The sequence below is a fragment of the Pseudopodoces humilis genome, chromosome 11 (assembly GCF_049639895.1).
Source record: "Pseudopodoces humilis isolate 2021_Gansu_Grassland_sample_001 chromosome 11, ASM4963989v1, whole genome shotgun sequence".
NCBI classification, from domain to species: Eukaryota; Metazoa; Chordata; class Aves; order Passeriformes; family Paridae; genus Pseudopodoces; species Pseudopodoces humilis.
In genome coordinates, this window is record NC_142210.1 from 24,196,091 (window position 1) to 24,215,804 (window position 19,714).

At 55.2% G+C, this 19,714-nt stretch overlaps 1 protein-coding gene across 5 annotated transcripts in view; it reads right to left on the reverse strand.

Annotated features, from left to right (window-relative positions):
• Positions 1–19,714, reverse strand: part of KCNAB1 (potassium voltage-gated channel subfamily A regulatory beta subunit 1) — a 56,611-nt gene that overhangs the window by 21,221 nt on the left and 15,676 nt on the right. For 3 of the 5 annotated variants that reach the window (XM_005525138.3, XM_088061132.1, XM_088061130.1), the window contains exon 2: positions 1,319–1,362. In XM_005525138.3, coding sequence (XP_005525195.1) covers positions 1,319–1,362 — 44 coding nt within the window. Of the gene's footprint in view, positions 1–1,318; positions 1,363–7,524; positions 7,607–19,714 lie in introns of those variants that run through there. The other 2 variants (XM_088061133.1, XM_088061131.1) reach the window with 2 other exon arrangements.

A 19,714-nucleotide genomic window follows, 5' to 3' on the forward strand; every position in this document is an offset into this window, starting at 1 on the left:
TAATAATAGAATTGTTAAATAATAGCATTATTATTATTATTGGACTTCTCAAAGAAAATTCCAGTAGCTCCCAACCCAAACTGCATCCAGGATGGAAATTTCCCGATGACTAAAGCCCAGCATCCATAGGTTGTGAGGCTACAGACAGCAGTGTTTCCCTGAACTGCTTCACAGGTTTATAGTTTGCCACAGACTCCTTGCATCTGTGGGTACATCAATTGATTTAAATACTCTGAGTAAGTGTAGCATGAATGTTGCCATCTTAGATTCATAATTAGCTTAGATTCATAATTAAGCTACTGTTGTGCTTATAGCAAATCCTATTGAGTCACTTTATAAATGTTAAATTAGTCAACTGATTAAGCACTGCTATTGTTGTGTTGATTGAGCATTGCTAAATCCTTCAGACCTGAAGCACTGATCCAGGCTGAGGCTGAGTTTGGCACTGGGGCTGCTCTGAGCCCCAGGACTCAATGGGAGGATCTCCTGCCCTCTCTGCATCCCACCCTTCTGTCCCAGCACCCACTGGAACCACTGCACTCTGACTTGAACCTGATTTTCCTTCACGTGCCCTGGCTACGCAGCGAGAAAATAAAATGTGCCATCAAACTCTACATTTGATAAATTTATATTCAGCCTGGGTCCACTGATGCTTTTCTCAGTGATTCTTCAAGCAACCTAAAGTGGTGCCTGCACCTCCCTGTGGCAGCACCTCTGACCCCCCAGGAACAAGGAACGGGGCTGGAAGGGCTCTGTTGGAGCAGAGATTCCACCCCTGGGAATTCCTGCACATGCCAGGGGGGTTCCTGCACATCCCAGGGGGTGGGACCGCATTCCTGGTGCTCAGCCTGGCACTGTGGAGGGAGCTCACAGTGAGGAAGCAGCCTCCTCCTCCTCCCTCCAGGGCTTGGTTTCTATCACAAGCGCAGCTCTGAGTGCAGGTGCTGCACTGAGATCCAGCAGAGCATTTCTCACCCCAGCAAAGCCTTCAGGAGCTCTCCACGAGCCCGGGGCCAGCACTGCCCCTGCTCATGGATGCCCTTCCTGAGAAAACATGGAGGGGATAAAATATTGATGAGGAATTCTGTGATTCTGGAGCCAGGGTGGAGTGGGGATGACAGCGCACACAGGGGATGGGATGGGATCAAAGGGAATGGAGTGGAGCCCTGGCCCAGCCCAGGTTGGCGCTCCTGAGGATGCTCCATGGGATCCCTGCAGGCTGCTTCTCCCAGGGACTGGGCACACAGGAGGAATTTCCACCACAGAGCCTCACACAGCTCCCCTGGCTGTGCTGGGGGAAGGGGCCACAGGTACTCACCCAACCCCAGGCACGACACTCTCAGCCCGGACTTCCCAAGGTTTCTGGAAGGAAAAGAAAATAATTAGAAAATACAGTTCAGCCCTTAAGGGGCCCACAACTTAACCCCATGGGAAAGCAGCAGCTGGAGAAGACAAGCCACTGCTTCTGTCCAAATCCTGTGTTTTCCTCCAAAAGGGGCAGATCTCCCACAGTGGGACCTGGGCAGCCAGGCTGGGGAAGGGTGGATGTGCTGCCATCCTCCCCCCTGAGTGCTCAGAGGCTGGGAATAAACCCAAATCCATTCAGCTGTACCTCACACCCAACATCATTTGGGGTCCCACAAATACTCCCTGCGCTTTCACAGCGTCCCAGAGTGGTTTGGGTGGGCAGGACCTTACAGCCCATCCCATTCCACCCCCTGCCACAGGGCAGGATCGAGGTATAAATCACTGCCCATCCCTCTGCTGCAGAGCACCTCAAACAGCCCCTGCACTTTTTGCTGCTCCTGCTGAGTTATTTGAAGCCAGATCAAAGAAAACAGAAGAAAAAGCCCTGCTGGCCCCCAGGCAGGGTCAGGGAAGGGGTTGGACACAACACCCCAGGTTGTGACCTGCACTTTCAGCTCGTCCCATTTTTCCACACTGGATTTCCCAGCCACTTCAGGTTTTCATTCCTACGGCACCATTTCCCTGAGGAGCATCCCAGGGGGGCAGGAGGACCAGCCCAACAGCAGGCACACCTTGGGGCAGGACTGCCCATCCTCCCACCCCTCCAGGACCCCTTAATGCACAGCTGCATCCAAAATTTACTGCTGCTAATGGGAATTTAAGGTGTTGGGAGGCACAGGACCTTGACCTGCAGGTCTGTTTGAAAAGCTGCAGCTGCATCTCCAGCACCATGAGCCCCCAGGCTTGCAGCACAGCTAGGGCAGGCACTGACCTCCTTTTTTTTGTGTGTGTGTTCTATTTTCTCTTCCTTATTCCTTTTATATTTTTCCTTCCTTTTTTTTCCTTTTTTTTTTTCCCATCTTTTAAGTGCAAGCACAGCTGGACCCTGCCCACCAAACCCATCCATGCCCAGAACAGCACAAATGATGCCCCATCCTCCCCAGCACAACTGGAACCCCTGGGGGTTGCCCCAAAGGCAAAGCCCCAGGGCTGCAGCACTGAGGGCAGGAATTCCAGATCCATGGGATGGGGATTTCTGCATTCCTTCTGGACACAGCCCACCCACCCCAGAACGCTCCTTGGAATCAAGTGCTGCTGTTCATTCCCACACAGCTTCCAATTATTTTATAGGAGAGAGGGGTTTAATCCATTTTCTCACCCACCTGTTCTTTGCTTTTCAAAGTCCGTGGGCACAGCTCAGCCATGAACTTCTTTCCCCACATAAATATAAATATACATCTACACATACACCCTTTATATATATAAATATATTATTATTTATATTATATTTATATCATACACCCTTTAGCTCTATGCATACACGTATCCTTTACATGTAACCTTTTATGTAAATACACACATATACCCTTTAAATCTATATATTCATGAACACACCCTTTATATATCTACACACACAGATATTCCCAGTATTTGTGCAAATACAGATCCTCTCCACACACCCCTTTATATATCTCTAGAGATATGTATTTGTATGGGCAGGCAGTGTGAGTGCATCCCTGTGGGGATTCCCTGCATTTATAGGATGCCCAGATCTCACTGGTTGCCCTGTCCTTCCCCACAGCTCCACAGCACCACTCCAGGCAGTTTTCGGGGTAAAACATGCCCAGTTCTGCTCCAGGGAGCAGTACCCAGCCCCATGAAGAGTCTGCTCAGCCAACAAATCCAGGCAGAAACGTTGTGTTTGGATTTCCAGATCTCTGCCATTTGCTCAGCGCACACCTGACCCGGATATTTGGGAAACTGATGTTGGAAATGCCAAATCCCTGCAGGGTGAGATCCCCCCTGCAAAGGGAGCTGGGAGGCTGCTGGGCAGGAGGATTCCTGAGCCCACGGCCCAGCCTGGAGAGCATCCCCAGGTGTGCCCCCAGCAGCTGTGACCTGGTCCCACTGGGGTGCCTGGGCTGGCTGAGAGCTCACAGCCACCAAGGCCAGCGCTGGCTCCTCCTGCAGAGCCGGAATTTGTCTGGAATTTGTCATTCAAGACCTGCTTCTCCTCTGCCTGAGAGAGGAGAAACAAACCAACAAAAACCTCACCAAGCAAACACTCGTACATGCCCGCACTGACAGGGATTTTGCAGCACCCAGGTGGATGCACATGGAGCTGGATCAGACAGACACACAGACAGACAGACACGTGCCTGAAGCTGCACAGCTGCCAAGTGAAATCAATGGGCTGTCTCTAAGTAACGGGGCAGTGAAAGCTTTTTGTGCTTCCACTGCACTAATTCCGGGCTCTGAGACAATGAACCAGCTCCGTCCCTGCAGCTGAACTGGCAGCAGATCCCTGAGGATAGCTGTGCTGGGAGCAGGGCTTGGAAGGTGCTGGGAACGGTGATGGGAACAAATCCCAGTCCATCAGGAGCATCTGCACAGCTGAGCATCCTGCTGGGAAAACTGTGGGGTGCCTGTGCCAGTGAGCTCAGGGTGTTTACCTGGAGGTTCTGGGATAAAGGGGCCCCAGGAAAGCTGGAGAAGGATTTGGGACAAGGGGGAATGGCTTCCCACTGCCAGAGGGATTTTGGGAAGGAACTCTCTCTGTAAGAGAGTTGCCATCAGACAGGACAAAGCAGGAGCCTCTGGTCTCTGAGGATCACTTTGCCTGGCCACAGCAGCTGATTAAAAGTCAGCTCTGATCCATCCTTTCCTGGTTTTTCATTAGCACAGCGATCGTGCTTCTCCTGCCAGAGTTGCCTGGGCTTTGCAGGCGTGGAGCAATGGTTCTGCTCCCACAGCACACACAGAGCACCCAGAGTTTATCTGCTGCTGTGCCCCATCCCTGCAGCCACCCTGGTCCCCTTCAGTCTGTTCCAACCTCCCAGTCTGGCACTGCCTCCTTTTCCTTGCCCTTTTCCCCAAACCTGCACCACAAGCAAGGCCTGAAGGTGTTCAGCAGCTCAGCTCTGAACTCTTTTAAAAGCCAGAGTCCAAAGCCAAACAGCAGCACGCTGCTGTGGTGCCCAAAGCTGGGCCACAGCTGAGCCAGACCTGGCCACTGGAGAGGCCTCAGGGGAAAGGGGCAGGAGGGAGAGGGTTTGGGGCAGAGCACAGGGCAGCCCCTCTCAGTGCCCACAGTGGGGCCGTACAAACCTCCCCGAGGTCACCAAAACCTCCGAGGCAGGACAGTCACAGCCACCTCAGCACACAGAACCAGGGCCTGGCACACTGCAAACACAAACACAGCCCAGGTCTGGTGAGCTCTGAGGCACAGCAAACACAGCCCAGGCCTGGTGAGCTCTGAGGCACAGCAAACACAGCCCAGGTCTGGTGAGCTCTGAGGCACAGCAAACACAAACATAGCCCAGGCCTGGTGAGCTCTGAGGCACAGCAAACACAGCCCAGGCCTGGTGAGCTCTGAGGCACAGCAAACACAGCCCAGGCCTGGTGAGCTCTGAGGCACAGCAAACACAGCCCAGGCCTGGTGAGCTCTGAGGCACAGCAAACACAGCCCAGGCCTGGTGAGCTCTGAGGCACAGCAAACACAAACACAGCCCAGGCCTGGTGAGCTCTGAGGCACAGCAAACACAAACACAGCCCAGGCCTGGTGAGCTCTGAGGCACAGCAAACACAAACACAGCCCAGGCCTGGTGAGCTCTGAGGTACAGCAAACACAGCCCAGGCCTGGTGAGCTCTGAGGCACAGCAAACACAAACACAGCCCAGGCCTGGTGAGCTCTGAGGCACAGCAAACACAAACACAGCCCAGGCCTGGTGAGCTCTGAGGTACAGCAAACACAGCCCAGGCCTGGTGAGCTCTGAGGCACAGCAAACACAAACACAGCCCAGGTGAGCTCTGAGGCACAGCAAACACAAACACAGCCCAGGCCTGGTGAGCTCTGAGGTACAGCAAACACAGCCCAGGCCTGGCACACTGCAAACACAAACATGGCCCAGGCCAGCACAGCAGTGCCAGGCAGGGCTGACATTCCCTTGACTAGGCTTTTCCATGGGGACACATCACTGCCAAGGGACCCTGACAGGCACAGGGCAGGAGCTCTGCAGGGAGCTGGGGCATCACCCCCAGGAGCTGTTGCCAAACCCAGCCCATCCCTGCCAGCAGGTCCTCCTGGCAAGGAGCTGCCAGCCCAGCAGGGGATGGATGGCACCTTCCTGCCAGACAGGACATGGCACAGCCACGGGGCTGGTCACCCCCTCTGCTCCGGGACAATCCCAACCTTGCTTCTCCTGCCACTCTGTGCCTGCTCCTTCCTCATCCCTCATCCTCCCCCATCACGCACAAGCTCAGAGCCCCCGTGCCCAGTGGTTGAAGGGCTTTTCCCCGGGATGAGCTCAGAATTTTTCCTGGTGGGCATCAGCTCCGCAGCTGATGGGGCTGTTCCAGCTGCACAGAGACCTGGAAAACTTGGCTCGAGTGCTGCCAGTCCTTCCCTGCCGGCAGCAGAGGGGAAAGCCCCCCCGGGTATCACATCCTTGGGGCTCAAAGGCTCCAGTTCACCTTCCCTCTGTCACTCATTCCCATTCTCCTCATTCCAGCTCCTCCCGGCTCTTCAGCAGCAGCTCAGCCCGGATGGGGACCACACCTGGCTCCCCACAACCCAAACCCACCCCAGCACCGAGTCCTTCACCCAGGGCAGAAATGCTGCTCAAAGAGGCACTCCAGGGCTGCTGCAGAGCTGAATATGCCTGAGTTAATTGTTTTGTTAAATGCGATGGGCTCGGGGGCTGACACCAGTCTGTGCAGGACAGGGAGCCACCTGATCCAGCCCTGAGGACACACCCAGAGCTGCAAAAGCCTCCGGCTCCTCACATCTGGGGGAAACCACATCATTTTGCTTGTCAGTCACTTAACTGCAAGAAGATGATGGGCAAAACCAAGGAAAATCCTACAGAGATGCATCCAGTTGGGAGTGCTGGGTAAGGAGAGCTCGTTCTGTGGCCAAAGAAAGCACTGGGGTCCAACATCCACACAAAAGGTCAAGGTGACAATTTTTTGGCTTCAAGAGCCCTGTGGTTAAACGTCAGAAAGTCAAGAAGTGACACAAAGGGAAAAAGGAAGGACCAGCACATCCTGCAGCAGCACAGAGCTATCTGGGATAAAACCTGACAGCAAAAAGACAGGGGGAAATATCCCAGGTTTTCAAGACTCTCCTAACTGAAGTTAGCACTACACACATAACCCAATCTCCAACAGAGGCCACATTACAAGGAAAAATCCCCTGGGATTTGGTTTCACCCTCCCTTGCTCCTGGAAAGCGGATGCTGCACAGAATCCTGCCTTAAACCAGCAGTGCCCACCCTAAACCTCTTTCAACACAGGGCAGCAGCGAGGATCTTGGAAGACATGGAAAATTCCCAGTCCTCCTTTTGCCTCTTCCCTCACCCCCTGCTTCCTTCATGGCTTTTATGGGAGTTTGGAGTTGAATTATTCCCTGGGAAGGGTAAGTGCTGACTGTGCAGCCAGAGCTGAAGGAGAACTAAAGGAATCTGTAATTTATATATGTACATAGAGATGTGGGATGAGCCTGGAGCAGAGAGCTCCCAGGGGAGCGGGCACAGCATCCTGGGGAGTCAGGAGAAAGGAGAACTGGAGAGCAGGGCTCAGGGGGAGGATGAGGCACAACTCTGGCACACAAATCGAGGATTTAGGAGAGAAAGCCGAGGTGGGAACATGTGTGTGATCGCCCAGACAGCAGAGCCCTGCAGGGGGACACCGGCACTGCCCAGCACAGCCATTCAAATGACCCTCTCAGCAAAGGAGAGAAAGCAGGGGTAAAACATCCCTGCAAAGCACCACGTGGCAGGAATGGGGCTCCCTCCTGTGGCACAGGGCAGAAAACAATTGGAATTGTGTGGCTGTAATTAATCCTGGAGCAGGGGAATCGGGGAGAGCCCATCAGAGGCAGAGTGCTGGGACACTGGGCTGAGGGACCCAGGGGCAGGAGCTGTCCCTGGCCCTGCAGAGCCACCTCCATCCTCCCAAACACAGCCCAGGCACAGGGCAATCCCCTCTGCCCCCACCACTGGAGGGGAAGGACAATTCCTCTCCTGAGGAAAAGCTCTGTTATCCTCCCACACTCACCGTGCATCAGCCGAGCTCCTCAGAGCACGCCGAGCTGTGAGAGAGCACAAACCCCACACAGGGACACGACCAACAGCCACCCCCTTCCCTGGCACAGATTTATGGCCTGAGACTCTCGTGCTGCTTAATTACCTCATTACCCTAGACTGGTTCCTGTATCCCTCAGGGACAGACCAATTACAGCACAACAGTTGTGTTTATCCAGGTGGGGATTTGCTGCCCTGCTGCCCTTCACTGTTTGGAGAGTTTGGGTTTGGCCACTTCAATCAACTCCCAAATCAGCCCAAACCTCCCCTTCCCTTCCAGTATTCCCAGCTGGAAGGGATCAGGATAACAATCCTATCTGCCTGTTTATCTATTCATCTATCCAGCCATCTAGCTATTGATTTATCTATCCATCCATCTATTGATCCATCCATCCACCCACCCTTTTGTCTATTAATCCATCTCTCCACCTCCCCATCCATGCATTTATTCATCCATCCATCTATCAGAAATGAGACACAGAAGGAGAGAAAGGTTTTTTTCCCCCCTATGCAAAACCAGAAGTTTTAAATAAAATCTCTGCAATAACACATACAATGACTAAAACATTTTTTGAGTCCACACCCACAGGAGAATCACCAGGCTTGGGTGAGCTCCACAGAATTCAGATAAAGCTGTTTTTGGTTTGTTCCAAGCCTGGTTTCATTGCCCTGAGTCTGTGGTTGTGCCCACAGCAGCCAAACTCTACCAAAATAAAACTTGAGGGGATGGTGCCTGCAGAGCAACCTGGAGGCAGGTGACCCCCAGGGGACCCCTCACACACCCCCTCGGAGGTGGGGGGATACAGCCAAACTGGGGAAATCGTGGCACAGTTTTCCTGATATAAACTGCAGAGAGTTTGTCTTATTGCTACGAAAATATGAAAAAATATATATAAAAAAAAAAAAGTAAAAAAGTCACTGTTCCTGACGCTGGTGGTGGGAAAACAACGTTGCTTAGAAACATCCCCATCAGGGCTCCAGAACCGCTCCTCTCTGTGCAGAAAATGAATAAAATATGTAATTTATTCCCTGAAAAAAAGAGGCTGTTTCAAGAGACACCAAAATCCTGATGAAAGCAGAGACCCTCCCCATTTCCCTCTCCCTCTGCAGCTCATCTGATGTCCCTCAGCTGGCACCTGTGGAGCGGGGACAGTGACACACCTGGTTTGGCCTTGACTCCAGCCCCATCCCTGGCTCCTGCAGGACGACAGCAGAATCCCAGAATCCCAGAATGGTTTGGGTTGGAGGGACATTAAAGCCCATCCAGTGCCATGGCAGGGGCACCTTCTGCTCCAAGCCCTGTCCAGCCTGGCCTTGGACACTTCCAGCTTCTCTGGGCAGCCTGTGCCAGGGCTTCACCACACTCAGACAAGAATTTCTTCCCAACATCCAATCTAAATCTCTCCTCTTTTCATTTAAAACTCTTGCCCCGTGTCCCAGCACTGTCTGCCCGTGTTAAAATGTTGCTCTCTGTTTTTTACCAGCGTCCTGGGAGATGCTCAGCCCGTGCTGACACCTCGGGTACATCCATTTCTCCCCATCCATCGGGCTCAGGCTCGCGGGGAGCTGAGGCTGAGCCCCACGGAGATGCTAATTGTCACTGATAATTAACTTGAGCGCTCTCCTGCTCTCAGGGCTGGCTTTCCCAAAGCCCTGCGGATCTCAGGCAATCAGGAGCTGCTCCTCCAGGGCAGGCACCGGTGGCTGGAGGTTGTCTCCGAGTGCCGTGGGTGGGAGGAGAGGCAAATAATGCTTTGTGTCTCTCATTTTGGGCACAAAACACTTCACGACACGCCCAGCAGCTCGAAATGACCGCCTGTACCCGCGGTGATGGCAGCGATGCGGAGCCGCAGCTTTGGGAGGCTTCGGGGCTTTCCAAAGGGGACATTTCCCTGCTGGGCAGGATGGGGTTAAACCTCAATAATGCCAAATAAAAAGGGTGGGTTCGAGCAAACCCTGCTGAGCAGCTTTCCTTGCTCCACCTTCCTGCTTGGCCCTCGGAAACATTCCCTGTTCCCAAATGGAATCTGTTCCACCCCAGCATGACCCAAACAGCTCCGGAGCATCCACGAGAGACAGCCCAGATGAGATGGGCCCGTCTGTGCCCACAGTGCCACCTCATCCCCATGGTGTCACCTCATCCCCACCGTGTCACCTCATCCCCACCGTGTCACCTCATCCCCACGGTGTCACCTTGTCCCTATGGTGTCACCTCATCCCCACGGTGTCACCTCATCCCTATGGTGTCACCTCATCCCCACAGTGTCACCTCATCCCCATGGTGTCACTTCATCCCCACGGTGTCACCTCATCCCTATGGTGTCACCTCATCCCCACAGTGTCACCTCATCCCCACGGTGTCACCTCATCCCTATGGTGTCACCTCATCCCCACCGTGTCACCTCATCCCCATGGTGTCACCTCATCCCCACCGTGTCACCTTGTCCCTATGGTGTCACCTCATCCCCACAGTGTCACCTCATCCCCATGGTGTCACCTCATCCCCACGGTGTCACCTTGTCCCTATGGTGTCACCTCATCCCCACGGTGTCACTTCATCCCCACAGTGTCACCTCATCCCCACCGTGTCACCTCGTCCCCACGGTGTCACCTCATCCCCACCGTGTCACCTCATCCCCACAGTGTCACCTCATCCCCCCAGCAGCCCACGGCCCTGGGACCTTCGGGCGCTCAGACCAAGGCAGCACATCCAGCACAGGTTCCTCGTGTGGACACAAGCCAGGACAGCTTCAGGCCATGAAGCTGCAGCAAACTCAGAATCACAGAATGTCCAGAGCTGGAAGGGACTCCAAAGCCTTCCAGTTCAGCCCCTGGCCCTGCACAGGCACCCCAACAACCCCACCCGTCACCCCTGAGAGCCCTGTCCAAACGCTCCTGGCTTGATGAAGTTCGGATATTTGGGCCAAGCATCAAATCTCAGGAATTTTTTACCTCAGTTCTCAACTGATGAGAAGCACAGATAAACACGCAGAGCTGCAGCAGCTGGACCAGCGTAGGTGGCCCAACTTGTGCGAGCTGAAAACACAGATTCCTTCCCTTACTTGAGCACGTGCATCCTTCACTTTGCTCTGGCACTCGCTCTGACACCTGCACTGTGTGACTGTGCTCGTGGTTGCTGCTTTGCAAACTGCTGTGTGATCTCCTACCTGTTACAGAAATAAAAGAGAATTTGATTTGGATCACGTGCTCCTGGAGCAGCGCTGCTTTCCTGCTGCCTCAGGGTAGGAGGAGATGGATCACAGAACCCCAGAACGGTTTGGGTTGGAAAGGACCCTGAAGATTATCCCATTCCACTATCCCAGGTCACCCCAAGCCCCGTCCAGCCTGGCCTGGGACACTCCCAGTCCGTGACACAGCCCCAGGTGTCCCTCTGTGCATCTGCCTCACCGGCTCCACACAGGAGCAGGGATGCTCAGGATGAGGTCGGGGATAGAAACCAGGAAAGTGCTGCTGGTGGAATAACTGCAGAGACAGAGCAGGGCGGTGCTGAAGGGCTGGGGAAGGGCAGGGGGAAGGCAGGAGGTGGCCCCTGGGCAGTGGGCACCCGGCTGGGCGGCAGGAGGAGCAGCCAGGCCGGGCATGGACGGCACAGGGGACGGCACAGGGGCCTGAAGGGCATCCAGCCCCCATTCCCTGGCTCTCTCCTCACTTCCCAGCTCCTCTCCCGTGCTCCTAGGGCCACCGGCTGCGTAGGTGGTCGCCTCAGTTGCAGCTCCCCAGCGTTTTCCTGCACGCTCACACAAGTTGCAGATGACGCATTAAAATGGAGATAAGGCAGAGGAGATGGGCCCGAGCCCACAGGGAGCGCAGGCCAGCGGGGCACAGCTGTCCAGGGCTGCAGAGCCGTGGGGTCAGCGGCTGGGGATGGTTTGGGACCGTGCTGGGGGTTCCTGGGCTCCGGGGAACCCATCCCAGCTCATCCCAGAACCCTTCCCACGGCGCTGCCCCCGCCGTGCTTCATCACCGGCCAACCCCGGCAGCAAGAGCAAAAAACTCTTTGTCATTCTGCAGCGAGGCTTTTAAAGTGCAGGATTTCAAATGTCTGAGGGGATTACGTTATCCGTGCAAAAAAAAAACCTTGATGGAGTCGAGTTAGTGCCAGAAATGAGAGGAGCGGGGAGGGCTCCATCCCATCCGTGCCAGGCGTGATCCGCAGCCCCCACGGCTGCTGGGGATGGACACGGAGCCACAGTCCTGCCCTGCCCTGCCCTGCCCTGCCCTGCCCTGCTGAGCACACATCCCACCTTTGGGAAATCAGCACCCCTGGGTGCCACCAAACCCCACGGAGCTGGCAATCAGAAATGCCATTTGCCCTCCTTTCTGTGCCACTCACACTCAGAGAGGCAAAATAAAACCAGGAAAAGCCTGACAGGGGGGCTCCCTGCCCCATCCCTCGAGCTGCCTTGGGAAGCATCAGTCACTCAGCTGAAGTGGGTGAAGAAGCTGGAAATGAAAAATAGGTGCTGTTCCCATAGGCAAGAGAGGCTGATTCAGACACAATCCTGAGGGTGGGGAAGGGGGAGGAATGTGAGCAGCCCCAGGATAACTCTGAGCTCTCAGCACAGCCCAAGGCAGCTCCATCCCATCAAGGTCCAGGAGCATCAACAGGGATGGCCCAGGAAGGGACAATTTATCCTTGCTACAATAAAGGGTAAAGGCAACTTGCAGGAATTGTTATAAAATCAAGCAGCCTGAGGTAGGGAAACAGCTGGGAAAAATAATGGAATTTATGTTTTAATTACAGTGCGGGACTTTTGCTTTTTTGACAGAGAAAATATATATTTCTTTTGTAAGATGTGAAGCGTTGCTGAGCAAGGGCCTGGAGTGAAGGATAGGAGGGAATGGCTTCCCACTGCCAGAAACAGGGGATGGATGGGATTTGGGAAAAAATAACTACGCTGGATGGGGCTTGGAGCAACCTGGATAGTGGGAGGTGTCCGTGCACATGGCATCCCTTCCAACCCAACCCACTGAGGGCTGGTTTGATGGCTCTGAGAAGCAGCTGCAGCAGTTTCCCAGCCAGCACAGCTGAAGCTGTTTCTCTGTGTCGGTTTTTATGGCCAATTCAATGCCAAAAAGAAAATATAGGTATGCCATAAAATTTTTATGACTTCATCCTCAAAATATCTCCAAAGCAGCTTGTTTACACAAAGGGCACGTTCTCCTGGTGGCTCTCAGGAGCTCTGAGAGGAGAGCCCAGCTCTCCTGCCCCATGTACAGACCCCATCCCACCCATCCCAGCCTCTCCACATGTTGCTTCCAGCTGGATTTAAGCTGCTGTGGGCCCTTCATAGATTCTCGTACCAATCCTGAATTTTGTAACCAAAACCAGGATAAACCTGCTCCAGCTTCCCTCTGAGGAGCTGCCAGGGACAAGGCACCAGGACTTCAATGGGGGCATCCAGGAGCTCAGGATCTTATTTTCCATAAGCTTCCTGCTTCTCCTGCTTCTCAAACCCCAAGTCCCACTGATTATTTCTGTTCTGGACAGAGCTTTGCCAGTAAATATCTCCCAAAAGTCATTTGCACAAAGCCCTGAGGACACACCTGGCCAGCCCAGGGAGGCATCAGAACACCAGGCCCTGCTCCCCACTCCCTCCTGCCCAAGTGGGGTTGAAGGTGCTACAAAAGTAGTTTGAGAAACAATTCCAATACATTTGGACGCCTCGATGAGCAAGTCCCACCCAGGGGCATTTTTGTTTCCTCAAATACAATGAATTTCTTAACAAACACATTCTACAGAAGGCGTTTTGTAGCGTTAGCCTGAAATAAAAATAAGCACGCTCAAAGTTCCAATTGGGTTTTGCCAAAGCAGCCAGGCTAAAATAATACATTTTAAATGTCTTAAACTGTGCGCTTCCCAAGTAATTAAATTACAGCGCTCCTGCACGACAGCTTCTCTTCCATCCATTTAAGCATTAGATTAAAGTTGTCAGGCAGCCTTTAGATGGAAAATCCCAGGCTGCAGGGAAGGCTTTGGGAGGAGGGTGCAGCACGCTGAGTGTGAGCAGCCGTGGGGCAGGGACCTGCCACTGCCACCAGCAGCAGCCCCAGGGAGGGGACAGACACCCACTGCCACTGCCACTGCCACTGCCCAGGGAGGGGACAGACACCCACTGCCACTGCCACTGGCACTGCCCAGGGAGGGGACACGGGCCTGGGGGACAGTGCTGGGACAGCCACTTGTGGGGCATGGGGACAGAGAGCTGCAGGTGATGGGGACAGCCACCCATAGGTGACACAGAGAGTCATTCATGGGTGATGGGGACAGCCACCCATGGGTGACAGGGAGACTCATTCACGGGTGACAGTGACACCCACCCACAAGTGACAGAGACACCCACTCACAGGTGACAGTGACACTCGCCCACGGGTGACAGTGACACCCACCCATGGGTGACAGTGACACTCGTCCACGGGTGACAGTGACACCCACTCAGAGGTGACAATGACCCCCAGTCACGGGTGACAGGGACCCTCAGCCGGGCCGCTCGTGCCCCTCTGCCGTGGGCAGCTCCGCGGCTCAACCCCCGCATCTCCCCTGCATTATTTAAAAGCATCCTTAAAATCTCTCTGTTCTGTCCGGGCAGCGCAGAGCGGTGCGGGCCGTGCTCCGGGAGCCCCGCCTGTCCTCGGAGCGCGTCCCGGTGTCCCCAGGGCCAGCCGGGGCAGAGCTGTCCCCAGGGCCAGCCGGGGCTGGACACCAGAAGCCCCCTGGCTGCAGGGGTGCCCGGGGTGGGCAGCACCGCACAGCAGAGACGCGGCTCTATCTGACACCTGGAACAGGAGCTCCATCTCCAGCCCAGGCACCCGCAGAGCCCAGTTTAGGGTGGAATTAGGGAATTGTTGAGGTTGGGAAGAGCTGCAGACACCGGGGCCAGCCCCAAGGCAGCGGTGCCAGGGAGGACAGACCCTGCCCCGGGCTGGGAGCTGCAGAATAAATGTGTGTCCAAAGCCAAGCCTGCAGAACGATGGGAGGAGAGAAATCCAGACCCCAGCGAAGCCCGGCCTCACCTTGGAGCTGCAAACTCCCGGGGAGCCACTGGGAAGGTGAAAGCAGCACAAATCAGCAGATTTTGTTTACTCAACTGGTTCCTTTTCCTTCCCCTCTGAGTTATTCCTGCCTCCTTTGTAGCCATTATAAGCTACAGTCCTGGGGGGAAAAGCATTGTGAATTCAGCGTAAATCCATTCTGTTCACTGGATTAATCTTAATTTGCAGCAGGAAAATGAAGATCAGACGATGAGCCATAAAAGTCAGCTTGATGTGGAAAGTGCTGAAACAATATGGAACTTGATACCAAAATAATTGTACCATTTGCATGCGAGAACTTAAAACTGCTCATAATTGCAGCAAGGCTTAAATAAACCACAATTTCCTAAATATGTGAGGTAGTTATTATGGTTAATGCTTGGAAAAACAATCGCTGGGGGAAAAAGACACAGCTCCTGGAACAGTGCTAAGAAATACCTGCTTCCACCGACACCCCTTGGCAAGCACAAGACTTAACTCCAATTCCCAAGGGAATTCTGCAGCCCAAGGTGACCCTCTGGGGGAGTCAGGACACCTCGTGCTTTACAGGGCCATTCCAGCGTCAGTAATACCCCGATGGCACAGAGGGAATCTGCATTTTAATAAAAGCATTTCTGCTGCCAGCCCCCGGGTGACCCGGGCATGTTCAAAGCAGTGGAAGGATGCGAAGGCTGCCGGTGCTCACACGGCTCAGCCACGCCCGAGGGCTCCGCAGGGCACCAGCCCCTCCCAGCCTGGGATTCCTCCTCTGGAGCTGCACCAGGAGCCCCTCCAGGAACGGCTGAGGGACGTTCCATGGAACCAGAGCATCATCACACCTTTGGAAGGGACTTTCAAACCCACCCAGCGCCACATCCATCCCAACCCCACCCTGTCCCAGGCGGCTCCCAGCCCGTGTCCAGCACTGCCCACCCTCACAGGGAACAATTCCTTCCTAAAATCTGCTCTAAATCTCTCCTCTTTCCCAGGGGATGAGGAAGAAAGCAAACTTTACTTCTCAAGGTTTATCTGCCCAGAGCACCTTTACGTAATTCCGGTGTCAGCAGCTTTTCTTCCACAGATTCCTCCTCCCTGTTCCTCCACCATCGCCAAATGCTCAGCTCCCCCCAGATTCGAAAATAATTATGGGGAGGGAAACAACTCTTTTCCGCCCTCCCTTCTTCCCGCTTTGTTCCCTCGTTTTTCAGCTCTTATCTTACAAACGTTAGTAACACTTCTCTAATGAGGGCACGTTCTCACCCCTTTGGGTGGGAAGGATGGCTTTCCCCTCGGGGGATGGGAAACCTCGGGGTTTCCTCTCCTCACTCTGCCCAGGCTCCCTGCAACATCAACTCCACCAATTTGCCTTTGCAGATAAATTTTTTTCGTTTAGGCTCGCGCCGGAGTTAATGGTCAAAGCGGCCTCCATCAATTATGGATGAACACAAATAGATAGTTGTTCTCTGTAAATTGGGTCCCTCGTGCCCATGCGCCTGCAGGGCTCGGCAAAAGGGAGATTTCTGACTTGCTGACAGCCCCAAATCGGCCCCGCAGCGGCGGAGCCCGGCACAGCCCAGCACAGCCCAGCACGTCCCAGTTCCCAGCACATCCCAGCACATCCCAGCACATCCCAGCACATCCCAGTTCCCAGCACAGCCCAGCACATCCCAGCACATCCCAGCACATCCCAGCCCAGCCCAGCACATCCCAGCACATCCCAGCCCAGCCCAGTTCCCAGCACATCCCAGCACAGCCCAGCTCCCAGCACATCCCAGCACAGCCCAGCTCCCAGCACATCCCCGCTCCCAGCACATCCCCGCTCCCAGCACAGCCTGGGCAGGGAGCAGGCTCCTGGGGAGATGGGGCACTCTGGGCAAGGCTGTGCAGTGCTGCAGCTGTGATGGAAAGGGGCTGGTATCAAAGAACTTGGGAATTCTAGAATGGCTTGGGCTGCAAGGGACCTTAAAGATCCATCCCACCCCCTGGCATGGGCAGGAGCACCTTCCACTATCCCAGGCTGCTCCAAGCCCTGTCCAGCCTGGCCTTGGACTCTTGGCAGCCACAGCTTCTGTGGGCCCCACCAGCCTCATTGTAAAAACTGCTTCCTGATCCGTAATTTTAAGTCTGAGAACAGCCAGGCTGGTGCCAGTCTCACTTTGAGAAGTTGTTCCCTGCGGTAGCAGCGCCACATCTGAAATAACCCCCAGCACCAGCATCAGGCCTGGATCCACTTCACTGAAAAGAATTTTAAGGAAGATCCAGCAAATTAGGAGAGAGGAGAACCCGGGCTGGGACCTCTCCATGGTCCAAAGCAGGTGGAGAGCCAGGCTGCTGTCCCTGCTCCCTGCCGTGCATCATCTCGGGGAAGCAGAGCCGCATCCTTTGTTTTCCAGCAGCGGTGCGGCAGATTGCAATTTCCCAAGCCGAGCACTGCAACTACATCGTTTTCAAAGAGAGGCTTGAAGTGATCCCAGATATTCCCCCCGAGCATCTGGGCGGGCTCGCCAGTGGGACTGAACTGGAGCATTAAAAAGGATAAAAGAGAGCTGCCCCTCTGCCCGTTCGCCTTCCGCAGGAGGAGGCAGCGGGGCTGCGGCCGGCGGTGACAGCGGAGGCGATGTCCGGGAGGTCCTGTCCGGCTCCTGCCACAGCCCTGCTCGGAGGATGCCAAACGTAAAGCTCGTTTTGCAAAGGCAGAGCCGAGCTCCGCTCAGGTGAGCGCCACGGGGACGCACCTGAGTCCTCGTATTTGCAGCTGTTCCCCGGCGAGCGCATTTATTCCCGTAAACTTTTGCCTTTCATATTCCAATTCTCTCCCAGAGCTGGAGAGGGGCCAGAAACATGTCACTCGGTGAAAAGCCCCCGAGCTGGCTCCTCTCCCGCCCCCACCCTGTCACAGGCGTAGTCGCTGTCTCTCCCTTTTACATAACGGCAGCGGATGGGGAGGCTGGCAGCCGGGGGAGGCTCATCCCGGGCGCATCCCGGGAGCGGAGCGGGAGCTGCGGGGCAGCCCTGCCGCGGGGGCGGCGGCAGCGCTCGGGGGCGCACGGGGGTGGCTCTCGGTATTTTTAGCTCCGATCGAGGGCCAGCGTGGCTCTGGTGGCATTTGGAGCAGCTCACGCTGCAGAGCTCGGCATCAAGGACGTAATTCAGGCAGAAAATGAACTGGGAAGGACTTCAGCTTCAAATGTGAGGGAGCTGAGGACTTTGCAGAATTGCTGTTGCGGCCGCCGGGAAAAGGCTTCGGCTTTGGATTTCCCTCGGGCTGAGGAATCGGTCCCAAGGTGAACACGAAATTCCAGCTCCGTTGGTTGGGAGGCGCTTCCCCACCCAAAGGTTATCGCGACTCAGCAGCGTCGCGCTGAGCCCGAGGGTTACTCAGCTCTTCCTCCAAATTCCCCTGCGCTGCTTCTCTTGGGGGAGAAATCAGCTCTGCACACGGAGAGATTCGCGAGCAGAAACAGAGATTAGTCATAAAGATAAAACCTCAGCCTTGTCGCCAACGAGCTGCTATTCCTGGTGCAACTCCCAGGTCTGGGGCAGACGGAGTGCCGGGTGTGAGAACTCCGCTGGGACAATCCACCCTCACTCTCCAAACCTGGAATAAGGCAGGAAGGACTCGCAAAGGCCCAACTGTGGAGGCTGCAGGAGCAATGAATTGCGATTCCCCGGGGTGTTGGTACCCTGGGAGAGAGCGCTGGGAGCCCGGGAAATCAGGATAACTGCTGGCAATCAGCACACGGTGCCCGTACAGCCAGGGAACACGGCTTGGGGCAGCTCCTGTCTCCGAGGGACACCCCACGAGCATGGCTTGGGGCAGGTCCTGCCTCCAAGGGACACCATCAAAGACTCCTCTCCCACAGATAAGCTTACGGGGAAACTGAGGCACGATGGGGCTGCCAGAGAGGTCAGGGGTCACAAGAGCTGCTGGCTGCCACTGCTTCACTGGGAAGGTGGTTAAAGGACAGGTTACACTGATTTTGTGTGTCCTGTCTTCAGACTGGACCCTCTGCCATGGCTCAAACCCTGCCCTCCCCATGGCCAGGCCAGACTGCAGCATCTGGGAGCTGGGACCCCCCTGGACACTGTCCCTGCCAGGACCCCCTGGACACTGTCCCTACCATGCCACCCCCAGCCCCCATCCAGCTGGGAGCTGGCTCCAGGACACGTTTATTACCCAGCATTTCTGCCCTGGCTCAGGCTCACGGGGAACTTCTGCTGCCAGCCCCAGCCCAGGAGGGTGCAAGGTCCCTGCTGAAAGTTGGTCACGGCTGAAGGACAGGACGAGCAGCTGGAAAGGCCGAGATTCCACTTGGGCAAAGCCTCCCTGTCATTGATCAACCATCCAAGCACACCACAGAAAATGACATCTGAGCACCCCAACCACACTGCTTCCAATGTGTGCAGCTCCTGGAGAGTTCACAGTGACATTTTCCTGCAGGATCCCCCTGCGCTGGCTGCACCACGCCTGGATCCGAGAGCGGCTGCTGAACCCACAGTGGCTTTGCAGCCACCCCAGGACCCCAGACCCAGCATTAACACAGAACTGCAGTTCCCCTGGCAGGTCTGGGGGCACAGGAGCCCGGGCTGGTAGCCCAGGGGCTGGAAACTAGCAGGATGAAGCTGCCTGGAGACCCATGCCCCGCAGCCTGCCCATGGAGCCCTCCTGTGCCAGCTGCCTCCGCAGCAGCAGCTCCCCCTCGGGCACGGGGTGCCGAGATCCCAGGCTGTCCCCTTCTCCCAGTCCGAATGTCACCCACTGGTGGCTGCAAGGGACACACTGGACAGGCAAAAGCCAACACCAAAGGCACACAAATCCTCACTTGCAGCCAAAGGCAGGACAGACAAGCTGATCAGCTGCCCACACTGAGCACTTCACACCGAACTCACAGCCATTCCTTGTTTTTCCTGCCTAGGTTAGGAGGAATAAAAACCTGCGAGAGGCAGGAGGCATTCCATAAGAATGCCTGAGATTTTGCTTTCTGCATTTGCCTAAAATTGGCTTTGATCTCATCTTTGCCAAGTGAACCAGGTGAGAAGTCGGTGAGCCACCCCCACGGTGGATTGATCCCCACGGCAGACGCCTCTGCTCCACACAACACGCTGCAAACCAACTTTCCCTGTCCAGCCCC